The following is a 26,238-nucleotide window of genomic DNA, read 5'->3' as shown; positions in this document are numbered from 1 at the left end:
CCTAGACCTTGCTTGGGGCTCTAGGTTTTGTGTCAGCCTGACTGTAGGTGTGTGTCTAAATTTGAAATTCCACATTGTGGCACTTTGGGGTTTAACCCAGACCAGTAAGGGGTTGCATCACCACCTTCCCTGCAACTCTGAGTGCCTTAAATGCTATGATGCTGTGGCTCACAGCCTTGACACCTACATCCAGAATACAAGCATGCAAGTCACACCCTGGCTTTCACTGCCCACTTACTTTTTGCAAGGTGATCCCAACACCTCCTCTGTCCTAAAATTTCCCCAAAACTATCTGCTCTGTAGTGTTCAGCTCACTTGCTGAAGTTAAGTTTGCTACTCCTTTAAAGAGACAGTATTAACTTAACTGGCATTGACAAACCCTCCACTTCAGTCAGAGCACTTGGCTTATGATAAAAATATAACAAGTTTATTAACAAAAGGATATAGGTTTAAGTGATGCTAAGTATAACGAATAAGGATAGAAATGACTACAAACAAATAAAAGTAAAATATGCTTCTAAGACTAAAACTTAATTTAGCAAGCTAAAGTCTTTTGTTCAAAGACGTTTTTCTCACCTATATTCAGTTTTCCAGAGACTTTCAACCCCCTTGGTTGAAAGGTTCCACTTTTCTCATGTATAAAAGAGCCCTGGCCTCTTGAATCTGCCCTGTAATGGATGCCAAAATGGCTTTCTGTCCTTGCTTATATCTTCCAAAGTTCAATGACCTTGCGTCAGGAGGCAGGAAGGTTTTCGTCAGCTGTGACTTCCATCCCCTGCCAAGAGTGTTCAGTGGCCATCCTCCATTCTAGTTTGCCTGATGGCTTAGTCTGCCTTACATGTAACTGGACCTTCATTGTCTCTGCCTGACAACTAGGCAGGTCAGACAAGCAAATACATACTCCTTTGTCTAGGTCAGATTGGGCTTATACATTGCTTGCCAAATGCATTTTAAGAACAGAATTCTAGCACATATTTGCAACTCATCATATACACCCTGTATATACACCATGCAATGATTTTTGGAACCAGAGTGTTTCCAGTTTGCATATGATACAGATTATGACAACAGTGAGTTGGGTGTAGTGAGTATGTCAGGCCTGACAAAAGTTGCTGATGAAGTAGTGAACCATCAGTGGGCCACTGTCACATCCACCCTCCAACCCCTATAACTGTTGAAAGTGTGAAGAAGCTTTGTCTTGTTACTTTCCTGTCCTCTCCAAAGCCACCTCCTGGTCTGCTGTGAAATGGAGGATATCTGTTTTCTCCTAAGCTGTGTGTGTGCATGGTGGGGGCACTGGGAGGAAGAGGGAGAAATTACTTTGCTCGTTCTGTGGAACACTTTTTCTGATAGGAGGTAGAGCAAGGAATTTTTCTGATACTCTACCCTCCTACCGTTCCTTGTGGTTCCTCTTCCACAGTGGTTAAATGCAGTATGCTTCCTGGTGAGGCTCCTCCGGCAGTAACAGGAAATTCACATGATCCTTGGTAGCTGACTGCTGTCAAGAAAATCTTGAATAATATAAGTGAAACTGATCAGTCTTGTTAAATTGATTCCGCTGCTTGGCAAAGAGGTATTGTAGCTGTCTCCATTCTCCACAGTTCAGTTTCCTGTATTTTATTCAGAGTTGTGTCTGCTTCCCTCAGTGACAAAAATAACTTGCAACTTTTATTTTGGTTCATTATAATGACTCTGCAATGCTATGGAAGAGGGAGTTAGATTCTGTTCAAGCATAAGATTATTAACAAAGTTCCAGTAACCAATTCTTCTTACTAACATATTCTGTCACTGTTTTGTATTGGTTTTTCACAGATGTACCTGAGGTCAGAATACGAGGCCAGCAAAATAACAGATTTGTAATAAAGTACATCTTGGTCTTTCAGTTCCCAAATTCAGATTGTATGGCTGAATTTGGATTTTCAAACTGGCCTTTTAAGCATATTACATAGTAGTTTAGTGTATATGTCTAAATGTGAGATTTGGCTGTTAAGTGACTCATGTTCAAATATTAGGCTATTCACGTTGATCAGTCTGTATCTTTTTTCTTTTTGCAAAGAAATGCCATCAAAAGGCAGAAAACTGCATGATCAGATTGTCATAATCCTTTTTGACAGCCTCTCAGTCTATTGGGAGAGCTCTTTCTGTGCAGAAGTAGTTCTGTTTGTGCAGAGAGGTCTAGAAGAAATTAAGTATCAGAGGGGTAGCCGTGTTAGTCTGGATCTGTAAAAGTGGCAAAGAGTCCTGTGGCACCTTATAGACTAACTAGACGTATTGGAGCATAAGCTTTCGTGGGTGAATACCCACTTCGTCGGATGCATGTAGTGGAAATTTTCTCTTGAGAAAATTAGTTTCTCTTGGTTCTCTATTGACTGGAAGAGACTGAGCCTTGTCCTGGGTCTGAGAAGTCCTCAAACTCTGTTCTAATGGGCAGCTTCCATCTGTGTGCTGAACCATATATGAGGGTAACACCTTAGTGCTTGAGTCGGTGGACATGTTAGGAAATGTAGTTGGAGCTTTAAAATAAAATTTTCATAGAAAAGGACAAATATATTATGTATCTGGGATGAGAGACATCGTATTGCTATCTTTCTCTTCATATCCAATGATGAAATGTAAGGTTGCAAACCTTGATGCTGGATTTTAGCTACTGGGATCCCTTAAAAATGCACTATTTAATACTATGGCTAGGTCAAATTTGAAACCTTTATTTTCCTTAAGATTCAGAAAATCTCTCTCTTCACATTCCCCCCCACATTATAAATAAAACCCTGAAGTAAGAGATATATAATGTCTATATATGTTTTACTTCAGGGTTTTATTTATAGTGTGGAGGGGAATGTGAGGGGATAGGTGGGAGGATTTATTAATACACTTGCTTAATATAGAACACTAATCTTAATGTAGGGTTCCACAAAGAAACTTGTCCATATTAATCATTTTTCTTTTATCATTTTAGTGGTGTGTGTTCTACCCAAAAGAATTCAGGTTTTATTAAATCAAGCTTGAAATAGGCAACTTGTCAGCACAGATAAATTTAACCGTTCCCTGTTTCAGGGTTGTCTTTGCACCACATGGACCTTGGTGGGATTTTTTTTATCGATAAATATGTGTGGTGTTTTGGGTTTTTTGTAAATAGCTCTAATTTTTCCTTGCACAACAAAAAATCTAATTCGGGTATGAATTTGAGAGGTAACATAAATATTCTCTGCTCAACAGCTGTATAACTACTTTCTAGGTCCCATTCTTACTATGTCGATTGGGAACAAATTGTGTTAGTGTGAAACTCTTATCTCTTAATTAACTATGAGTCACCTTGAAAGTAGAGAGGAAGTATTCTGGGTAATTATTGATACATCTAAGAAGTAGATGTGAAACTCACAATTTCAGAATGAGTTTAAAATTTTAATGCAAGAAGCTTCTAAAACTAGTTTTCTATTTTTTCCTGTCTGGTCTTTCAGGCATCCAGATGTTTTATTGTAATGCTGTTCCCAGCAGTGTCTTAATTACTTTTTGGATTACTCTTTCAAATCCTTAGCAGAGAAATCAATGGGGACCTTTATTCATCAAAATTTGAGGTGTATTCACAATTCTTGCTGTCTAGAAGGGTACTGTCAGAATGGTGGCATAGGTAGCTTTTTCTACACTTTGGCCCCAAATGTGCAAATACATGAGTGAGTAACTTTACATATCTCAGTAGTCCCATTAAGTCAGTGCATCTAGTTAGTAGCATATGTACAGTTATTCAAGCTTAAGTATTTGCAGGCTGAGGACCTCTTTTGTGTGTGTGTGTATACCCTTCACAAGAGGGTTATTAAGTGAAGTGAATGCCTTGGAAAGTGACTGACTAATAGGAGTGCCCTGAGCCTGTGGGGAGCTATGCACAAATTTTGACCTGTAACAGTTGGGGGGAGGGTGGTTCAGTCCTCTGTCTCTCCTAAGCAAAAACTGTCAAACACACTGAATTGTGTGGTGGCTTTTATGTGCGCTAATGGCAATTGTAGAATGGCATCAAACTAATATTCATTTTGACTTGAGGTAGGATTAGAACTCTAGTTACTGGAGATGAAAGGCTGGCAGATTTACCTTAAACTAAGCTAAGACTGTTTAGTGGATATGCCCCTCCAGTAAACCAAAATACATGGGTTATACTTTTTGTGTGTGTGTGAATAGTAAGACATGTCCGTCTCCCAATAAATGAAAAAAGTGAACTGACCTTTATGGGTTTTACCTTTCAGCCAGCTGTCAATGTGGCTTCCATTTTTATGGGTGCAGTTTTGAGCCCATAGTAGCTGTTTTACTAATTCACTACTGGCACTATATTAGTGGTTAGTTTGGGCCTGAAGTAGACTATGAAGAGATCCATGTGGTATGTAGCGTTATAACTTTTGGTGACATTTTTAGTGTACCACACCTTTTAGTCTTTAGGGGTTTGCCCATCAGTGAGGTCAGCTGCCATTTTGTGAGGCAGAGTTGATTCAGTACATTAGAGGAGACACACACTCTGCTCTGAAATGGAGGTTTATTTTTGTTCTTTGTTTTATTTCCATAATGTAAAGTAAATCACTAAAATTGAAGATACATAGTGGCTCTTTGTGCCTGGAAAGCATAAGTCTGTCTATTAATATTTTTTGTCAAGAATTCATTGAGTGCACCAAAATGCAAGTACAGTTACTGCTGGTTTTAAAAAAAAAAAAAAAAAAAAAAAGGTACATCTCTGAAAATCTGGCAGTAGTTCTCAAAATAACTCCTGTGTGCCTTCAGTGGGAGGAAGAGGTCAGGGAGACCAGGGGACCCAGTGGTGACAGTTCCAACATCCTTGGTCTGTCCATGATCCTCTTCCCCCACTCCATGTTCTGCTATGTGGGGTGCTCCCTGTGAAGCTTCAGTCCATACTGCTGGTGAACGAGCTATAAAGAGGTCCTTCTTGAAATATTTATTGCCTTTCTCCCTCATTGATTCTGCTACCAAGAGGTCCTTTGTACCCCATTTGCCCCTGAGAGAATGTGGCAGTCTGTGTGATTATTGTAGGGACTTAGTGGGATAATGATGGGCACCCACAGTTGTTCATGTTTGCAAAACTTTTTTTCTTTTTAAATCCTATTGCTATTGTTCATGCGTGACTCCTAATGTTAATGGGGAAAGATCTGCCTCACTGAACAGAGTAGCCTTCTGAAATGTAACAACCATTTTGTAAACTGAGTTGGCTTAAAATGAAAGTGTGTATAGACTAGCCTGGATCTTTATAAATCAAGACACAAATGTCTACCACTTTATTGTACTCCAGGTGGAAAAATCTGAATAAGGTGTCTTGGAAAAGAGTTGGCACATTGAAATATCTTAGTTTTCAATTGTAGATACCACTGTCTGTCCTTCCATATCAATCTACCCACTGCCTCCAATCTTGTTCTTCTTCCCCTGCCCAGGGTTGCCAACTTTGTCATATTTAAAAACCAGACACTCCAGCAGTGCTGCCTCTGAGGTCCCTGAACCCTGTTTGCTCCTTTTCCCCTCCTTTTCCCCCCCCCCCATTGCTCGCTGCTCTTCCCCTTTCTCCCCCCAGGTCTGGAGGGACTCATCTGTGGAGCCAGGGCTTTGAGCCGCAGCTGCCTGACGCAGGTAGGAGGTGGCCCTGGCTGAGTAGGGGCTGGTGCAGGTGATGACCCGGCGCCTCCACCACCCGCAGTAACCAGACTTTGGGTGTCTGATCAGTACATCTGACTGGACGCAGTGAGGTCAGACTTTTCAACCAGACTTTTCAGTTGAAAACCGGGTACCTGGCCACCCTGCCCCTGCCTCCAGACTTATTCAGATTTTTTTTGTTTTTCTCTTGGCTTTCAGATAAAGCTACTGAAATTAGAGAAATCTTTAAAAATAGAAAGCTTTGTAAATGCATGGGACAATAGAAGTATTAATAGTGAAAAGTGTCAGAACCTTTTATAAGGCCTTAAAACCAAAGGAGCTTGACTCATCAGCTGTGATATTAAGTGAATAAGTAGGGACTACTGAGTTTAGGGGCAATGGAAACAGAATAGTATTGTGCACCTAGAGATCATGGTACGCACTATGTAATTCAGAAATATATACAATATGTATTCTATAACTTGTTAGTTAAACAACGTTGTCTCATTTCTCCTTATTTTGTTCCAGCTTGGTTTTTAGACTGCAATGTCTGCAAAGAGTTACTAATGTTGTGCAATGCAAATTGATTACTTGACATTTCACACAAGAACAAGTTAAGACTTGCAAGCTTTCATTTAGATGTTAGGCCAATAAAAAAGTCAATCTGAGTAGTGAAATAAATTGCCTGTAAATTTCAACCACAAGTGGATTATTTGATTACTCCTGGGTCGTAATTCGTTTCTTTTCCCCTACAGAAATATTTTTTGAGTAAATAGCTTTCAAATACTTTTTGGACACCTCTTCAGCTTTTTGCAAACAAATTACATCTGAATGATTACCAGAGTAAGTTTGTTGTTTTTTTTAAAAAAAAAACAAAAAAAAAACAACCAAACACAACCCTGAATATAGGTATACAATTATCCTACAGTTTGTTTCAGCAATTCAGTAACTAGAAAGTAGTTTGTGAGTATTCTACTGTTTAGCATTTTTATTTGCAGACTAATTTTCTATCACATCTAAGGTGCAAAATATATGCATTTTTTATTCATAATACAATATTTCAAAGTAATTACATTTTGCTCATGCAGGAAACTATTTGTTCTCTCTGTTATGAAACAAGACTTAAAAATAATGGGCCTATTACATTATGTCTGATGCTGAGGGACTCTCCTGCAAGAAAATATGCTGGGGCATTATGCCTTCCATACTAGTTCTGGGTTTTATTTCTGATCTCAGTTACACCAGTAAATTTCCCAAATGGATGGAATTTGTCTGGATTATGCTGGCACAATTGAGAATAGTATCTGAAATCTGACCTTCTGTATGTTTAACTGTTGCATAATCCTTCAATAGTCCATAATCTAGTTCCATTGCAATAATATTGGGAGGAAGTGTGGTTTTGTGATTAGAGGAAGGGAGTGGTATCAGGACTCTGGAGTTCTTGATGCAAGTTATTGGGTTCAATAAAGGGGAAGCTGGGTTAATTCTAAGGCCTATGCTTACTCAAAAGGTCAGACTAGGTGATCTAATGGTCTCTGTTGGCATTAAAAATCTATGAATTTTTTTCTGAGCATGATCACAGGTATTTCAGCTTTATTTTAGAAAGCCTTGTAAGTCGCATGACAGATGAAATGTGCATAGAGTTCTTTGGGTATTCATTGCCATCTTACCTTGGTTTGCATAAAGATCCTATGTTTATAACTAAGGCTACGTTTTAGTCACAGGTATTTTTAGTAAAAGTCATGAACAGGTCATGGGCTGCAAACAAAAATTCACGGCCCGTGATCTGTCTGACTTTTACTATATACCCCTGACTAAAACTTGGTGGGGGCTGCCCAGGGCGTGGTGGGGGCACGCGGCCTGGGAGGACCCCCATTGGTGCTGGGGGGGCCTGATGGTGTGCAACCCGGGAGGACCGCCACTGGTGCTGCAAGGAGCTGGGAGCAAGAGGTGCAAGAAGCTGAGAGTGAGAAGGCATACTTTTGGAAGACTGAGAAGTACAAGCATTATCAGACATCAGGAGGAAGGTCCTGTGGTGAGAATAAAGAAGGTGTTGGGAGGAGGCCATGGGGAAGTAGCCCAGGGAGTTGTAGTTGTCCCGCAGCTGTTACAGGAGCCACTGTAGACAGCTGCAATCCACAGGGCCCTGGGCTGGAACCCGGAGTAGAGGGTGGTCCCGGGTTCCCCCCCGCCCCCAACTCCTCACTTGATACTGGAGAAGTTGAACTGGACTGTGGATTCCACCAGAGGGGCCTCTGGCCTGTAACCCCAATCCACTAGGTGGATCAGCAGAGACTGCGGGGAATTGTTCTTCCTCCTTTTCCACATGATGGCCAGTGATGAGGCTAACTGGGTGAATGGCAGATTTGAGCCATGAAAGTGGCCGAACTGTAGGCTGCCTTGAACCTCTGAGGTGAGCAAATCCACCAATAAGTGCAGGACCCACCAAGGCAGAGGAGGAACTTTGTCACACAAAATTTATCAGAAATAATTTAAATTTCTTGCAGATCACTGATAAAATATTGGGCTGAGAATAGATTCTCACTAGAATCCCTCCACAAACCTTCCCCTCTCTCCTCTCCATCTTCCCTTCCACACACATGGTCAGTGGCATGGTACTATAAGCCATTTTGTCTTTCATTATGATGATCGAAATATTTTTTTCTAAGTTAAGGTTAAACCTGAAACTGTCCCCACCTCTGGATTTCCTAGTTAGTCCCATCTTCTGTGTATCTTATTTGCCTTTTAAGAATAAAATTGTCTGGGTCAGAGGCTGTCTTTATTTTTGTCTGTACAGCCCATTGTACACCATATTGAAGGCATAAATATCCTTTAATATTCTGTGTAGGTTTATTTCCATCTATCAATGTGACACAGAGCTGAGAATGAAGAGTAGAGAGAGACGACATGGAGATAAATGAGCCATCTAACTTCCCTGGTGTGGTTGCCTGGGGGTGGAAATAATTTGGTGTGTTTTACCTAACTGATTACTTGACAGTGATTGTCTAGTGTTGGACCAACTTTCCCACCATCGAAAGCCTTATATCCCATGGAGGAGAGCTTGTCACAGCTTCTTTAAAGAGTCCATCAGTACTTCTCTGTATATCTAAGGTAGGGTAGCTGTAGGGACACCAGCTTCAAGGCAGCTTCTGTTGACATAAATACGGTGTGATACTTTTCCAGCAAGTATATTTTCAGTCTTGAGTACACCTCATTCCCTAGAGAAAAACTTTAAAGGGTGAAAACTTGCTTCTAGGTTTACATGCTGTTTGAACTCCCTGTATTTTCTCAAACTGTGACGAGGCTTGCATTTGGCCAGGCTTTTATCTCAGTCACTTTAAAATGGAACTACCAGTATTTCACAGATGTTGGACACTGAAGTCTTGAAGAGGAAAAACCTAAGCGTGGCACTGACGATTCGGAGTGGGGTTGGGGAGAGAGATGTCTTCATTTAGAGAAGGGAGGGCTTGTTGTTTTTTGACAGTGCACTTAGAATGTTTCTTTTTACTGCACTGTGAATACCTACCCCACACCAGTTGAGCAGGGGGTTAACCAAAATCTGTGGGCTGAGGAAGCCAGCCCCCAACTCCTCTGCTGGGCATGCTCCAACTGGGACCAGAGTATAAAAGGGAGTAACTCGGCACAAGAGCAGACATGTGTTGCAGGCCTCCATCAGGAGAATGCCAGAGTTCCAGGACACAGCAGCCAGCTGAGTTGAGACTCCAGCAGCCCGCTGACAGAGGAAAGACAGTGGAGGCCACAAGACCACCAGCACTGGAAGGAAGAGTAGGAAGCAGTGACCACCAGGGTGACCAAGACTGATTATAGAAGCACCAGAAGTGATGGGTTCAGTCCAAGAGACCCCCTTGGGACTGTCCCCTGATGTGCTGAAGTTACCGCTGAGCCCGTTTTCCTTGCCGCTTGGGCCTCCAGAACCTTGCTTTGTTGAGCCACACATGTTAGTCTGCTGCAACAAAGACCCAGGTCTAGTCCACGCCCCCAAAGCTGCAGCCTTTAACCAAAAACTGCTCAGCAGGTCACCTGTCTCCTATGCCCAGACACCCAGTTCCCAATGGGATCCAAACCCCAAATAAATCAGTTTTCCTCTGTATAAAGCTTATACAGGGTAAACTCATAAATTGTCTGCCCTCTATAACACTGATCGAGAGAGATGCACAGCTGTTTGCTCCACCAGGTATTAATCACTTATTCTGGGTTTACTAATAAAAGTGATTTTATTAAGTATAAAAAGTAGGATTTAAGTGGTTTTAAGTAATAACAGACAGAACAAAGTAAGTCACCAAGCAAAATAAAGCAAAAACACGCAAGTCTAAGCCTAATACATTAAGAAACTGATTACTGGTAAAATCTCACTCTCAGATGTTCCAATAAACTCCTTTCACAGACTATACTCCTTCCTAGTCTGGGCCCAATCCTTTCCCCTGGTACAGTCCTTGTTAGTTCCAGCAAGCATATCAGGTGAAAAGCAGGGGCTTTCTCATGACTGGGACCCCACTTTGTTCTGTTTCACTCCCTTTTATAGTTTTGGCACAAGGCGGGAATCTTTTGTTTCTCTGGGTCCCCACTCCTTCTCCTAAATGGAAAAGCACCAGGTTTAAGATGATTCCAGTTCAGGTGACATGATCACATGTCACTGTAAGACCTCCTTCATTACCTAGGAGCTGGCCAAAACCTACACAGGAAGGCTTGCAGATAAACAAACCCATTCACAGTTCGTTGATTCTGAAACACCCTCAATGGCTTCCACTTAATGTGTTTACATCAGTAATACAAGTTTATGTCTTATTCTCCTAACTCCAGACAAAGAAATGATACATGCAAACAAATAGGATGAATACACTCAGTAGATTATAACCTTTGTAATGATACCTTACAAGAGCCCTTTAGTATAAAACCTATTCCAGTTACATTATATTCACACTCATATTAGCATATTTCCATAAAACATATGGAGTACAGTGTCACATCAGGACCCTAGGGCCCTGGACTGGGACCTAGTGGAGAAGGGTGGACCTGGTTCCCCCTACCCTGGCTGCCCCACCACTGGGACAGCTGATGCCTGGAGGGGAGAAGTTAGCAGTTACGTGGACTTGGGCTATGCTGTGCTGCCCGGAACCACAGGACAGCCCCACTGATGCTGGCCATTGGACCATACTGCCCTGAGCTGCAGGGCCACCACCTAGATCCAGTCACTTGGGCCACCAAATAGCCATTTTGATAACCTCCACAATCCAACACCCTGTAACGGGCTGTACCTACCCTGTGACATCCACTAGTGTATGGAGATTCTATTGAGTCTGATTAGATTGTACTCAAGGTTGGAGGCCATTGGTAAGATGGTGCACTGTAGGCTTTAGCTCCCTAAATATCTGTGCAGTTTGCATTTCTTCTCTTCTAAATTTGTTGTGGGTGACCATATTTCTAAGTTCCTTTTCTTGTAGAATTTGTTGTGGTTCTAAGGAAAGTATGTATGCGGGAAGGAGCAGGGTAGTGGAGACAACTGATGGAACAACGAGCAGGACCTCCTAAAAGTGACCCAATAAGGCAGGCTAACTGGCAAAACAGACCCCCTGCCCGATAGATGTGGAGATGTAGATGATTTTGAAATGGCTGTTGGAGAGCCAGCAACACTAGACCCAGCTGCTATAACCGATCGTCTCACAGTTTCAGCTCCAGATGGCGTAACAGCAGGAGCAGCCGCAGCAAATGGTATGGGAACTGGCCACCCAAACTGATGCACAGCAAAAGCAGTTGGTCCAGTAGATGGCGGCACTGCTGTGGCCAACCCCATTGCCTTTCCTCACCCTGACGGGGCCAGAGATGGGGAACATTTTGGCAGGGCTCCTCATGTGTCTCACTAAGATGAGACCCAGTGACAATCCTGAAGAGTTCCTTATGACATTCAAATGGGTTGCCGTGGCTGCCAGACACTGGACTTCCCTCTTGGCACCATATTTAACTGCTTGGTCCAGACCATCTACCGGAATCATGAGGAATTCGAATACAGCAATGTGAAGGCTAGCATTCTGGACCAGGTTGGCATCAGTCATCCGCTGTGAACAGTACCTGCCCTGGGCTAGGCCAGCATCTCTGGGACTACTGCTGGTGATGGCTGGAACCTAAAAAGCTGTCCGGGATCCAAGTGGTGGAGATGGTGGCATTGGAGCAGTTTACCCGATCCTACCTGGTGTGGGAAAAGAATGGATGCAAGCCGTGCACCCCTGAGCAGAAGAATAGCCTTACTGACTCTGGCCAGTGCCCTGAGCTGCAAGCAGCCACCTAAATCCGGGCCACCAAATAGTCATTTTGATAACCCCCCACAGTCCGATAACCTGTGATAGTGTACCTACCCCATGACATGCATTAATATACAGCTATTCCATTGAGTCTGATTAGATGGTACTCATGGTTGGAGGCGATACATAAGATGGTGCCCTATAGGCTTTAGCTCCCTAAATATCACCATGCAGTTTGCATTTCTTCTCTTCTAAATTTGTTGTGGGTGGCCATGTTTCTAAGCTCCCTTTCTTGTAGAATTTGTTGCGGTTCTAAGGAAAGTATGTATGCGAGGAGGGGCAAGGTAGGCTTTTGTTGTTGTTCACAGCTGGTGTGGAAACAGTGTTCATATACTGGGCATTTTTAATGCTGTCTCATATCCTTCCTTTTCCCTTATTCCCACCCTATTTATTTATTTGTATTTCAATAGTGCATAAAGCCCCAATAGTGATTTGGGGCCCTATTGTATTAGATGCCACACAAACACATAGTAAAAGATGGTCCCTGTCTTAAAGAACTTACACACAAACTTCAGACAAGCTGCAACAACACGCAAAAGGATCTAATAGGTCTCTTCCAACTCTAGGTTTCATGAATCCTATTATAGAAATTTTCTTTTTGAGACTGGGATTTTTTTCTCACCTTCCTAGAAGAGCTGAAGTGTCTGAGTGAGTGGCTTCTAATCTGTTTTCAGTACCAAGAGTCATTGTTCAAAGCTGAAGCAGTGACCGAAGTGTGGTATGCCTAATTGCCATTCCTTAGTGATTATACTGTACCATGTTGCCACCGCTGGCTGAGCACAATTTAATACAGGGTTTTGAGACTTGCAATGAAACTTGCAAAGCAATTCCTATTGCAGGCAGTCTATATTGAGGTTTTTGTTAAAATAATGAATGCATGATGACTAGTAGATTAAGATTTCTCAGTGTCCTGTGATGAAGGATATGTGATCAATGTTTCACATACCTATGGTGATGTGAATCTGATGTCACTTCGCTTACTTGCATTCACAAATATTTTTTCATGAACAGCTTCAAAAAGCTGTTGAATAGTAATTTTTCAAGAAATGTGTCACAGAAGAGCTGAAACTCCATGGATCAACTGGAATTTGATTTTAATTTGATTAAAAGTTTGCTGGACATCTCATTAAACTCAAAGTCCACATCCTGACTATTTTAATCTTCTAGAACTATGCCATTGGATAATATGTAGCGTGCGTAGTCCATATAAGTCTATATTTCCAAATGACATTTTGCACACCTACTTTGTTTTTGTTTGTTAATTCAACCTCAAATGTAATCTCTCCCTAAGACAACAGGCTGTCTTTCACCATGTGTAACTGAACAGGATTACGTTATGTCCCGAAAAGGAAACAGTGCACAGATTTTTAGTTATCATGACAATGCTGTTATGGTACTCCTCATTTCATGTCATCTTAAGCAGGTAGTGAGTTTACTAAATGCTAATGTCCATACTTATTCTGGGTAGAAGTTACTGACATACCCTTTTGTATGTATTTTAATCTCTGAACCAAATAGCTAGTCTTCAGGAAAGAGTAAGAAATGTACCGTATTCATATCCTATAATAATTGTTTCAGTGTTCATAAATCGGTCTCTGCATTTACCTATACAATTTTTGTTAAGAAAAATCTTCAGTGAAAGTTCTTAAAGCCAGTAAACTCCCAAAGTATAAACTAGGGGCCTAAATTTGCCCAAAAAGCACCAAATCTGCTGTCCATATCCTTTATAAGAGTGGTTCTTATAAACTTGGAGAAAACGCCATCAAGTGGATGGTTGCAAAAATGCATTCTATTACCATTTTACCCCAGATCTATTTCCAGAAAGAAGTGGTACACTTAATATGTGTAAGTGGCAGACTGCCATATGTAGTCTAACAAAGTAGACACTAGGTTTTAGATCCTTCCTTTGCAAACCAAGTAGGATCTTTAAAGATATTTTATAAATACAAATGGAACATACCAAAATTTCAGAGAGCTACTAATATCTCAGACTTATGAAAAAACTTTACAATGGTGTTCTGTGAAAGGGGGTGTGATGCACAATACATATAATTCATTTAAACTAAATACCAAATACACAATTGTCAGTAAAACCGTAATACTACACTACTCTGTATCTGGAACAATGGATGCCTTGTTAAGGATCCAGCAACCCCCTACTCTTCAATTAAAGTTCACAATAAACATTTGAAGTCCCCAGTAATGCCTTCACCAAAATCAGGGAAAACCAAACTTGATGCTTCTAAGGTGAAACATGAGATTGTTTATAAAGAATTAAGGAGGGTAGGAGGACAGTTCTAATTGGTGGATTTTTAAATCCTATGCAGATCACCTCTTAAACCTGCAGCTTAGTGCTTGAGTGATGATTGCTTACCCCAACCTGTGGCCCAGGGTAACTCATTTCTGGGGGCAGAGGGGAAAGGGTGGTCTCGCACTTGTGGATCAACACTTTTGTGGATAAAAACAATGAGGAGTCCGGTGGCACCTTAAAGACTAACAGATTTATTTGGGCATAAGCTTTTGTGGGTAAAAAACCCACTTCTTCAGATGCATGGAAGCAGGGGGCTTTTTTACCCATGAAAGCTTATGCCCAAATAAATCTGTTAGTCTTTAAGGTGCCACCGGATGCCTCATTGTTTTTGTGGATACAGACTAACACGGCTACCCCTCTGATACTTTTGTGGATGGTTGTTCTTAAACCAATCTCAGTCCTGGAGTATGGGCAGAGTACAGGTGATATGGCTGAAGGTGCAAGGTAAGTTGCACTTAATTCCTGGATGATATCACTTCTACAGGTGTGGTACAATACATGTTTTTACATCTGCTGCTATTTTCTTATGAAGGTCATTTTTATAGACTGTATATTAAGTATTCGTCAGATATAACTGCCTATTCCTTGTTCGGTGTTCGAATTCTGTGAATGCAGACACATAGACACAGCAGTATGGGTTAAATGTAGTGTCTGCAACTTCATTTAACTAACTAGTAACTTAATTTACAGTCACAGCACTCCAGTGCATAACCACCTAGCTGGACGCTTCCAGTATAAATTTCAAGCAGAGGTATCAAGAAACCCAAATTTGGAGAAAGGTCTTATTCCCTCCTTATCATCTTTACCTCTGGATAGCTAAAGTGTCTGCTCTGTGTGAGATAGGAATTTTAAGATGAGAAGAGCCTCAAACTGCACAAGAGAGAGAGTGGCACCCACACAGTTCTAAATTAATGCCCAAACAAATGTTTTTGAAAAATCCCTACCTGGCGTTAAATGCCCCAGATTGACTCATGTTAAGTTACAATTGGCGCAGGAAACTCACCACAATTTGCAACAATTAAAACGGATGTTTTGAAAACCAGACTCCTGGGGGGGCGGGGGGAGCAGCACAGCTGTGCCAATTATAATATGGGGGGGTGGAATCCCTTTCTGACCCCCTGAAAGGGTGATTGGCCCAGCCCTGCCACTAGAGGACACCTATCTAAAGGGAGGAAGAGGGAAAACCGTATAAAGGGATGGAGCCAAAAGGGTGCCAAACACTGGCCATCCACATCCAGAAGGTGCCCTATCTGCCCTTTAAAGCGGACAGGGGAAGCCAATGGATCTCCTCTGTGAACCCAGCAATGATGAGTTGGTGGAGGTGAGGCTGATGGCCTACCCCTACACACACCTTATGCTTCCCATTCCCACCACAACCCCACCAGAAACAGGGGAGGTTCAGGTGGGGGAAAAAAGCCATAAGAATATCTTCTCTTTGTACCTACTACAGCATACTTGAAAGGAAACACTGTAATTGAAAAGTAATGTCCTTGACCAGTTTTTTTTAGTGTTCAGTTTACTACTGAAAATATTTGCTTTATTAAGGGCAAATCTTTTACACAGTCAATCTCTTCCTCATTCTTGATCCTAAAATGGAATCTTGTGGATATGTCAGTCTGCTTCTATGGACACTGTTATGGTATAACACTTGTGGTTTTTTTTTTTTTTTTTTTTTACTTGAATGTAACCTGTGCATTCATTTCTCTACAAAAGACATGCTTGATCACTCCCCCAAGGACTTTATGTTCTAAATTAGACAGACAATCTAGTACATTGTGCATTTAAATTTCATTAATAGGGAATGATCTAGGCTCCTCTCCATGGCCAAGTAACTTGGTTGCTGTGCTGAAAGTCACTGTAGTTTAAATGTGGGGGGAGAGGGTTCTCGGAGCTTTCCGAGACGGCTTTGCTTATGTGTTTATTGTGCTGAACAGCTAATCCAAAGAAGCAAACCTTTCGGGCAGTGTGGGTTGAGGACTTGGAGTAAATAATTTGTCCTTCCATAGTTGTAGCTCTGAAATAAGCTTTTTTTAAAGAACATACTAAGTGCTACAGATTCAGGTAACTTTCAGAATATTGTTACTCTTGTATCTTATTCATTATTTACAGGATGAGTAAGTAGGTGCCCAAGTTATTCCCACAAGTGCTCTCCATATCAAGCTTTTCCCTAACCACTGCTGTATTACTGAGCCTTAAAACTTTATTATATAAATTGTTAGAACCATACTAAATTAATTCCATTCCAGAATCTCTTGAAATGTGTTGAGCAAAATATGTTGTCTTGTTAAAATTGATGTACACCAGGTAGAGGAACTAAAAATGCCATTTGGGGTTTTTGTTTTAAATCTTGCTTCATAGAATTTTTTCATTGGTTGTCCCAGTTGCTTTCAGTGCTTCCTGAATGATAGGGCTTCCTGCCCCGCACACACTGGTATAAAGTTTCTCTAATATTCTGACACTGTCACTCTAAAGTGAGTGTAACTTGCTTTTATTGAGATTCAGTAATTACACAATTAAATATGGTTTCAGAGTAGCAGCCGTGTTAGTCTGTATTCGCAAAAAGAAAAGGAGTACTTGTGGCACCTTAGAGACTAACCAATTTATTTGAGCATAAGCTTTCGTGAGCTACAGCTCACTTCATCGGATGCATAAAGTGGAAAATACTGTATTAATGGTGCAGTGTGTTACCAATTATTTGGTATTCATGCATACAGAAATGTACAGAATTACTTTTTTATACTTGTGATTATTTACTGGGTATTAATCTGCCATTTTATACTGAATGTTCAGCATAGCCCCAAACCCCAGTCTATTGCTATGTTCCAAACATAACAATATAAAAAAGGTGAAGGATTTGCCTCAGTATTTTCTTGTTCCTTTTTGGTGGTGGTTGTTCAGTTTCAGGTGTTCTGTTTTCCAAAGAGAAACATAAAATCATTTTTTACTTTCAGAAATGAAGTATCCAACCTCAAAGTAAAGGAATAAGGTTTGATAAATCTTATGCTCGATATAACTTATGCTGGTCACTGGTTTGTAATTCAGTCTACAAAACTGACTATAAAACTAAATTCTAGGCTAGTAGGAAAAAAACTTTCTTCAGTGTAAAAACATGTGCTTTACAGCTGAAAGTTCTAGTACACAAACAACAAGTACATGGCTACAAGTTCAGCAGAGTTAGTGACCTAGACTCTGTGCTTCAGAAGACTGTTGTTCCTTGTTTCTTTTACAGCTATTTTGCCTTCTAAGAATGCTACTACCAGCCTGATCCTATAAACATTTACTAAAGGGCATAGCACTTATATCGGGGGTAGTCCAATCAGTGTTAGTGTGGGATTCATCCCCCTGTTTGGAAATGTAGTAGTGGTATGGCTAGGAGACTAGTGAGAGTTCAGAAATGATTGCTTCCATCATCTTGCTATTCATGTTTTAGGCACCCAGACTTCTTGTTTGTGTAGCTTTTTACCAGTGATATCAGCGTTTCTCATCTTATCACAGGGATTCTACCAGACTGTCAATGATCCTTAGTATACATTGTGCATTTTCTTAGTTACCGATCACTAACCTTAGTCTGTGCCAACTTTAGTTAAGTGTCTGAAGGAGAGTGAATAGAGCCAGTCCTTTGTGTTTAGCTGCAGTTTCTCCCTCCATGCAAAACTGTAAATATTTTCGAATATTCTTATCTAGACTTATGTCTGAGACTTTCAAAACTTGTTGTTTTAGGATGACGTTATTCTCATCCACTTAATAGTGCAGTGCTGGATTCAGGAGAAAAAAAAATTGTACTGTTTCTAGGTGTGATGGAAAAGATAGCTAATTGAGACAATCTTCTGCAAAACAGTTGAGTAAATTCTAAGGAGTGTTCAGTTCTCTTAGATCAGATCACATGCAATTCACTGACCTAACTTTGTCACAACTATGATGTTTGCTTACAAAAAGGGATGGTACCTCTCAGTTAAGCAAACAGGTCAAGCCCTGTCTATGCAAGTCTGCAGCCCTTATGCAAAGTCAGGCAAGCAGTCCTCTGGCTTGTACGTCCATGAGTGTGGCTGGAGGAACCTTTCCTAGCTGAACTAGAGGTTCAGGTTTGACTCAGCCTCTTGTTAGAGTGGCTCCTTCCTCCCTTGCCTAAAATCAAGGCAATTCTGCCATTTAGAAAGAGCAGAAAAATGGCTTGGCCTAGAGGACTGGATGAATTATAAAACATGGCGAACTCAGTCAAAACAAGGCAGTTAGACTGACAAGCTCCTATCTATAGCTTCACTGTGTAGTGTACAATTGGTCATGCTTTTTAATCCGTGAGGGCAATATTCAGCACCAGCAAATGCCTGTCTACATAACTTCCTCCTCCAAAGTTACACTCACGTTCAATTGTATACTTGGTTAGAAATGTTACTATATGATAATAGTGTGCTCTAAACAGAATTTGAAAATACAGTCTAAACCAAATCTGAAAGTGCTGGCTTACTGTTTTGGTTCTTTTTATTTTTTTCTTTTTTTTCCCCCCATTTTAACTAGAAAAATTAAAATGTTTCTCTTATCTGGATTATATGACAAATTTAATACTTTCAAGTCAGATTTTCAAAAGTACTCAGCATTGGCCTAACTCTACTGTTACTGAAATCAGTGGGATTTTACCATTGACTGAAGTAGGAGCAGAGTTAGGCCAACACTGAGCACGTTTCAAAATTCTACTCTAAAATTCTCATGAGACCATAAAATGAGGCTATCACATGGATGTTGTATGGCCTGTGTCCGTTTATCTGAGGTGAATTACACCTTTTACCACATTACCAAGGCCTGTGTCAGAAATCAGACTTGGGCACCATAAAATCTTCCCATAGTCTTCTGTCTTGCTAGGTTTCATACACCTAGGAGGGTAGAAAGCTTTTGTATGCAAAATGTATCTGATATAAACTTGAATCAACCATCAGAGGTCATAAAAGAAAAGCTTATAAGCATGCAACCTGGTATTTCTTTTTATTTATGTTATAAACAGGCACTTCCATAAAATTGTTAAAAATAGTTCAACTTTTGGACACTGTAAAAATAACACTAAAGTATGTTTTTCCCTTTCAACTTCTGCTAGGATAGAAGTTATCCGCATAAAATAAATAGGGATATGGCTTGTTTTCTTTATGGTGAATTGATAAGATACTAAATAACTTTTACTTTAAACTTCATGAAGGCACATATCTTTTCTTTGGGTGCGACACTGAAAGCAGCAATTGAATATGTGACAGAGTCTGAGATGGAATCAGAGTTTGGGCAGGATCTACAGACTCTGCTGGAACAAATGCAAGAAGAGAATCCTGAAGATAGGCCAGATATTGAGGTAAAGTATCTAGCTATGATTTTTTTTTTAATTTTAGTAAGCTAACATTTTCCTTACATGTGTATAAGACATAGAAGATAGTTTTAAATTTCATATGTCCAGGTTGTATAATTGACTTGAAGCATCTTCCGAGTTAGAAGAATTCTTTCATTTCCTTCATCTCCAAAGTCTTGGATATAAATGTAGAGAAGAGAGGAGAAATTCCTTGATGGTAATTGTAGTTCCCAGAAGGTTGTGTAAGATGTGGATCCAAAGTCTCCCATATGCACTATCGCTTGAGACTTATGATTAGTTTCTTGAGAGATCTACTTTTGAAAACTTTAGAAATAAGTAAGAAAAGAGGATATTATACTACAAAGGAAGCCATGTTGTGGCTCTCAAATGTTACTTTGAGTGAAAACAAGAGTAGGGATCAGAGAATCAGGCTTATGGTCATTCTACTTCTGGGCATTTCTGGAGCATTCTTTACTGATAAGTACTATACCTGTGTTTTATTACTGATGAGTTTTTCTGTAATTGTACAGCTGTTTTGGCAAACTGTCTCTGATTAGATGCCTTTTTAACATTCTAAATGTTTGTTTTACCATATTTATTCTTATTTTATCTGTTTCTAATTGTTTACCAAAGCAATTCATAGATGTGGCTCTCAACCTTTCCAGACAACTGTACTTTCAGGAGTCTGATTTGTCTTGTGTAGCTCCAAGTTTCACCTCACTTAAAAACTACTTGCTTACAAAATCTGACATAAAAATACAAAAGTGTCACAGCACACTATTATTGAAAAATTGCTTACTTTCTCATTTATACCATATAATTATAAAATAAATCACTTGGAATATAAATATTGTACTTACATTTCAGTGTATAGTTTATAGAGCAGTATAAACAAGTCACTGTCTGTAATTTTAGTTTGTACTGACTTTTTTCTAGCACTTTTTATGTATGCTGTTGTAAAACTACACAAATATCTAGATGAGCAGATGTACCTCCTGGAAGACCTCTGTGTACCTCTAGGGGTAAATGTACCCCTGGTGTATAGGATTTTGCAAAGTTATGTATTCAAAGAATGTGTATATTAAGTATTGGTTCCCTTACCCTTTACTATTTGACTTTCATGCATAGTTTTGCTTTAATTTGTGTTTACATTAATTTTCCATTATATAGTCCAAGAATACTAGGAGGTTTTTAACTTGATTTTTCTTTGTCAGTGGGTTTCAATTTGTTCAATATGAAAAGGCTTTACCTTTTCCACCTGCGGTCAAGAGACTGCTATCAGTCCTTTGGACAGATTCTTTCTCTCATTCTGCTCCCTTTATTATGTTCACTTGCCATGAAGATAGTGGAAAGCACCTGCAATTCCCCTGCTGGGGATTATCCAGTCATGGGACAGTCCCCATGGGCAAAAAACTGGCATGGCCAGCTCCTACATCTTTTTTCCCCATACCTCCAATGCAGGCAGGGAAGTGATGGGAGCATATATTGTGCTCACAGCTATCCCCAGATGACATATGGCCCCTAGGAGACTGTTGTCAACTGGTATAACATAGACCATAGAGCTGTTACTGATTGGTTGTTCTCAGTTTCTCCTCTTTCTGTCCTCTCTTCTGGGCTGTTCTGAATGGCTCTGTGGGGTATGAAATCCAGTCCTTTGCAGGTACTCCCCTAGGTTCAGGCTATCAGGTTGGAGCCTTAGCTACTTGTCCTGTCCAGTCTGGCATATAAGCAAACAATGGGTCAACCAGAGCCACTTTCTGTAACGCAGCAGGTGATCAGAAGGCGCGTCAAAGCAGCTGCTCAGAGCCCTCCTGGCACACATCATCACTGTTCCTGGGACTGAGCAGTGGGATGCAGTTGGGAAGGTAGTGCTCCCCACCTCCTCCCCTTAGTGACAGCCAATTTGTAATTAAATAAAAAACTTTCATATGAACATAGGCCACAGTTTAGAGCCATTATACTTATTTTCATTTTGAGCATGCAGAGTAAATTATTTATAGAAATTAAATTTTAAAATAGTTATCTTTACCAGTCATTTCTAATATTTCCTATATCTAAAACTGTGATATGTGACATTAAGTAATGCTGTAGTAGCCCATGCTAGAAATAAATTAATGTATAGTTAATAATGTACATACAATATATTGCAAAATGTAGGTCCTATATACTAGTATCTTGTTAGAAAATTACAATGTGATATGTATAACATGACCATATTAAGCCAAAAATTTATTTAACTTAAATAACCAGTAAATGTTTTAACTTTAATTGTCTACAGAGTATCATATCATTATGTGAAGAAAAACTAAAGTTTGCTTCCTCAAGTAATATTTGTCGAAGTCTATCTGCTGTTGGAAGAAGGGTGCTTTCAATAGAATCATTTGGTACTTTTCAAGGTAAACTTAATGTATTTCAGATTAAAATAATATATTTCAGAAAGTCCAACAAGTGAATAGTGAAATCAAAGAACGTTATCTGGAAGTGTTATGTTCTGTCGCTGTACTCATTTTCTGTTGTTTAGAAAGAAAATATAACCTATTTAATAACACTTGGATCAAAATATATGTGGATTCTCTTTTATTAGGAAAAAGCCAAACATTCAGTGACAATAATAAACTTACACTGAACAACTTTCCATTCTGACTTGTTATGACTCTCTCTAAAATTTTGTCCTTTCTGATAAAAATGACATGCTCAGAGAATTTTGTTTTTATAATGTATTTTAAAATGTGCTATGGGGGCAAAAAAGCTGAAAAGCATAAAAGAAAAGTCTTAGATGAAAGGTTTAAACACGTTTTTAATGTGGACATCTGTTTTTGCATCTAGACAGCTGTGATAATATATGGAAAGGAAAAGTGTGTCAGAAAAGTGCGGGATTTAAATTATACACAAATGAAAAAAACAACATAGAAGGTGATTCCTCTACAGTGGAAGACATGACAGCAAGCTATCACAGAGACTCTTCTATAGCCAATGTGGCCTTGAATGCAATAGAATGTGGTTTAAAGGAAATGCGAATTGATCTGGATAATGAAAGATCTCAACATTCACAACTTGCAACTGAAGTTAGAAAGAGGAAAGAAGAGGACAAGCATGTAATATATAATGAACAATTTGCTAACGTTGTTTTGGAGACCAAGTCATTTACTAATGACATAGAGAGAGATATTTTTAAGAAAAGTTTGAGAAAAATGAAAACTTTTCCAAAGCTACCACTTGAAGTTACAGACACAAATAATGTTTTCACATCTCTAACAAACAGTGGACTACTGGCTCATAAAAAACTATCACTAGCACATGAATCAGTACCTCTAGACAATAATCAGGTTGCTGCTTCAGAGGGAAAACTTAGTCCATTCAATGTTAATAATCCACCAAGAGTAAAACCAAAGATTTACCAGGTCTCTGATCTTCATTTAGATGCATCTTGTATGTGTATGCAGGTCTCTGGCATGTATCCAGAGGAATATATGCCACCCTTTAATGGTAAAAAGAAAGCTTCTCATTCATGTAATCATATAGAAGAATGTTCCCATGCTACCTCCAAAACTCGACATATCACTAATACATTAAAAAACCAAGATCAGTCAGCTGCTGGAGCAGAAGTGGTAAACAACTATATGGCACTGGAGGACTGTATTGAAACTTCTCAAGGATCAAATGAAAATTGTTTATCACAGTTTAATAAGATGGCTTCAGTGTTATCAACAAAAAACAATAAGAATGGATATGGGTCAAGCCTAATTAGTTCTCCAGAATTACTCACTGGTGTGATGAGTACAAACAATAACGAAAATCACTGTGGAAGCAGAGAATCAGAAGTCAAAAGTAATGAGCAGGTAGTAAAAACAAAATCTTCATTATATAGTTGCTGTAGTCATTTATGTGGAGAGGAAATGACTTGAATACCATGTGTTATCCACGTCTTTCCCCAAATTAACATAGCTATATAGAGTAGAACCTCACTAATCTGCATGCTTTACAATTCACATCATGAATTTGGTCTGTCCCCTTTTCTCACCAAAGATTTTTAAGTAAGGCCTGAAGTAAGGTGTCCTGATTGCTAAGCCTTCCTCATTTTAACATGTTTCCAGGCTGTACTTGTGTATGCTCACTAGTACATTACAAAGTGTCAGCATATAATTTAAATTAAACTCCATTTGTCGGGATAAAGCACAAAGTGTATTTTGAAGAATTATCTTTGGGTGTTTGTTTTGGAGGGGAGGGTCTTTTTGTTTTTTAGGAGGTTCATATGTTTTGCTGACTCACAAAATTCACTAAGTTGTAGTGGACCTTCCAGGCATTAATGAGAATTGGAGTACTTGGGTGAGCTCCTGGCTTTATTGAAATCTCTGACAAACATGCCAATGTCTTCAGTAAGGCCAACATTTTACTCTTTTTTTGTCTTTTAAAGCCACATACATATTTAAGTTTATTTCAGAAATGTATAAAAATTCTGTATTCATCTTCCATTCTAAAAGGCCCTTCTTTATATGTGCTACATTACATTTCATAATATGCATGTATTGTATGTGTACATAATTGCATTCTGATACATTGACCAAAAATGTTTTGCTTCTATGAACAGCCAAATAAAGGGGGTGTGTGGGGGGAAGAGTTGATTCCATCAATGTACTCTATTAGACAGTTGAAGCAACATTGCCTCCTCCCCCTCAAAGTTCTCAGGGTGGACAAGTTTGGTCTCTGACTAGATGGTTTTCTCTTGTGTCACACTTAAACAGTCATGAGCAATCAATGGAATAGGAGAATTTGTGAATACCTACTCCGGTTGTTTAAGCTTCTCAAGTTATGCTGTGACTTGTACAGAGCGAGCATCATGAATGTTCAGTTCTCATGCTTGATTTGCATAATTTTTGCCTGGGCTCGGTGGGGGGGGTATTTTAAAAATAAATAAATAAAATTCTTCTCTAAAGGAAAGATTGATCAACCTGCCTTCCGTAACAGAGTGTCTGCCACAAATCAGGTCTCAACTCTGAGGTATCTACCCCCTCAGCCTGAATAATAGCAAATAACTAACAGATATCTAACTGAAGAGCTTGTGATGCAGGTAGGCTCCTGAATTATCAAAAAGGAACTCCATCTTGGAGATTTTATACCCTCACTCCCACCCCTACCCCCACATTGTTACTGCCTATCAGGATCACAGTGCAAGCTCCATAGGGTTCAGTTTGCAGGGAATTCTGACTATAAACACGGTGTCCCCTGTGTTCTATTCCCCCCATGGATTTTCATTTTCTTGGACTCTTGGATAAGATCTGTTTGTTGCAGGTAATTATTTCAGTTTCTTCTGATCTTCTGTTATCACCCATTTAATCTACACACTCTTTGGGGGATGGAGAAAGTCGGATCGAAAATCAGTCTTGTATCTTTTTTTCCATGATGAAGTGATTATCAGTTCCTCTGAGTTCCCATGTGCCTACTTTATTTCATAGTCGTGTGTGTGTGAATATATAGCGTGCTCATTCTGGACACACATTTAATAAGTGTTCATTACTTTTTACCTTCTCTCTTCTGGGTGATGAGTAGAATCCTTCCCCCCTTGAATTCAGTGACAAAACTCTCATTAACTCTCATGGGGTAAGGATTTCACCTGGATGATACTCCTGTTATTCTAATTCTCAAAGGAATAGTAAATATGATCTGAGCAGAAATGACAGACACCAAGCTTGTGACAAAGAAGGCCACAGATCATAGACATGTACTGTCAGTAGAAGGAAGGGTTTTACTGACTCAGGTTCTCAACTTCCTGTCTTAGTGAACAGTTCTACGTAAAACTTCAGGCTCCGAAACACAAACACTTAATGCTCAAGAGACCCTGTTAAAATCCAGAAGCTCTCCTAGGTCTTTGCCTAACATAGGGTCTAGAAGAAATCCTACTATTTAAGGAGAGGGCCATTTAAACCTACCAAATTATCTCTCTGCAAGTTCTAGGTTTTTTACAAACAAGATATTGACAAAGACCTTGCCATCTGTTCTGTAAGGCACTGTGGCACTGCTCTGGTGACCCTTAAAGGGAATCATTGAGAACAACCTGTGTCCAAACAGTTCCTTAAAGTTCTAGAATTAAGCTGTCTTCTTAAGCAGATGTTTTCCCACCTACAGACTAAACACAGAGTTGAGGGCTCTTTGTAAATCCTCCTTTTGAAGGAAGTTATTTTCAAGCTTCTAGCAACTGTCTCTTTGTTTTTAGTAGCAAATGATTTTTCTCCTCTGGTTTCTGGCACATGGTAGTCTTTGCCTACAGCCACTCCTCCCCATTTTTAAAAAACTCTATTCTTACAGAGTTGACCGAAGTTCTGTGACATCCTTTGTGCACAAGTGCCACACCCAATTTCCCCAGTGTCAGAATTCTTATGTCCTTTTTCCAGCGGGACCAAAAAAAACTTCCAGATTTTTATATAACATTTTTTTTCTTGGCAATGAACACAAAATTTGAGTCTGAAAGTTTTTTCATTTACTGCAAGGGAACAAAGAGAGGGTATGACTCCAATAAGAATGTACTTTGCCACCTTTTCTCCTGAATGGGTAATGCTTATGTGAACAGATCTGAAATGCTACTGTGTACCAGGCATTATATAATAGATATGCATATGTCTTCAAGTGCAATTTTCAACAGAACTGTTCTAGCATCTCCAAGTATTCTC

The 26,238-nt window shown here is 39.7% G+C and overlaps 1 protein-coding gene across 1 annotated transcript in view; it reads left to right on the top strand.

Moving 5' to 3' along the window:
* Positions 1-26,238, top strand: part of KNDC1 (kinase non-catalytic C-lobe domain containing 1) — a 120,052-nt gene that overhangs the window by 13,773 nt on the left and 80,041 nt on the right. The window contains exons 4-6 of the mRNA XM_074959106.1: positions 19,433-19,579; positions 21,852-21,969; positions 22,400-23,412. Of these exons, the coding sequence (XP_074815207.1) occupies positions 19,433-19,579; positions 21,852-21,969; positions 22,400-23,412 (1,278 nt within the window). The remainder of the gene's footprint in view (positions 1-19,432; positions 19,580-21,851; positions 21,970-22,399; positions 23,413-26,238) is intronic.

Source organism: Natator depressus, chromosome 7 (genome assembly GCF_965152275.1).
Source record: "Natator depressus isolate rNatDep1 chromosome 7, rNatDep2.hap1, whole genome shotgun sequence".
NCBI lineage: Eukaryota > Metazoa > Chordata > Testudines > Cheloniidae > Natator > Natator depressus.
The sequence above is the reverse complement of the archived record's forward strand: the minus strand, read 5'-3'. Positions and strand labels throughout refer to the sequence as shown.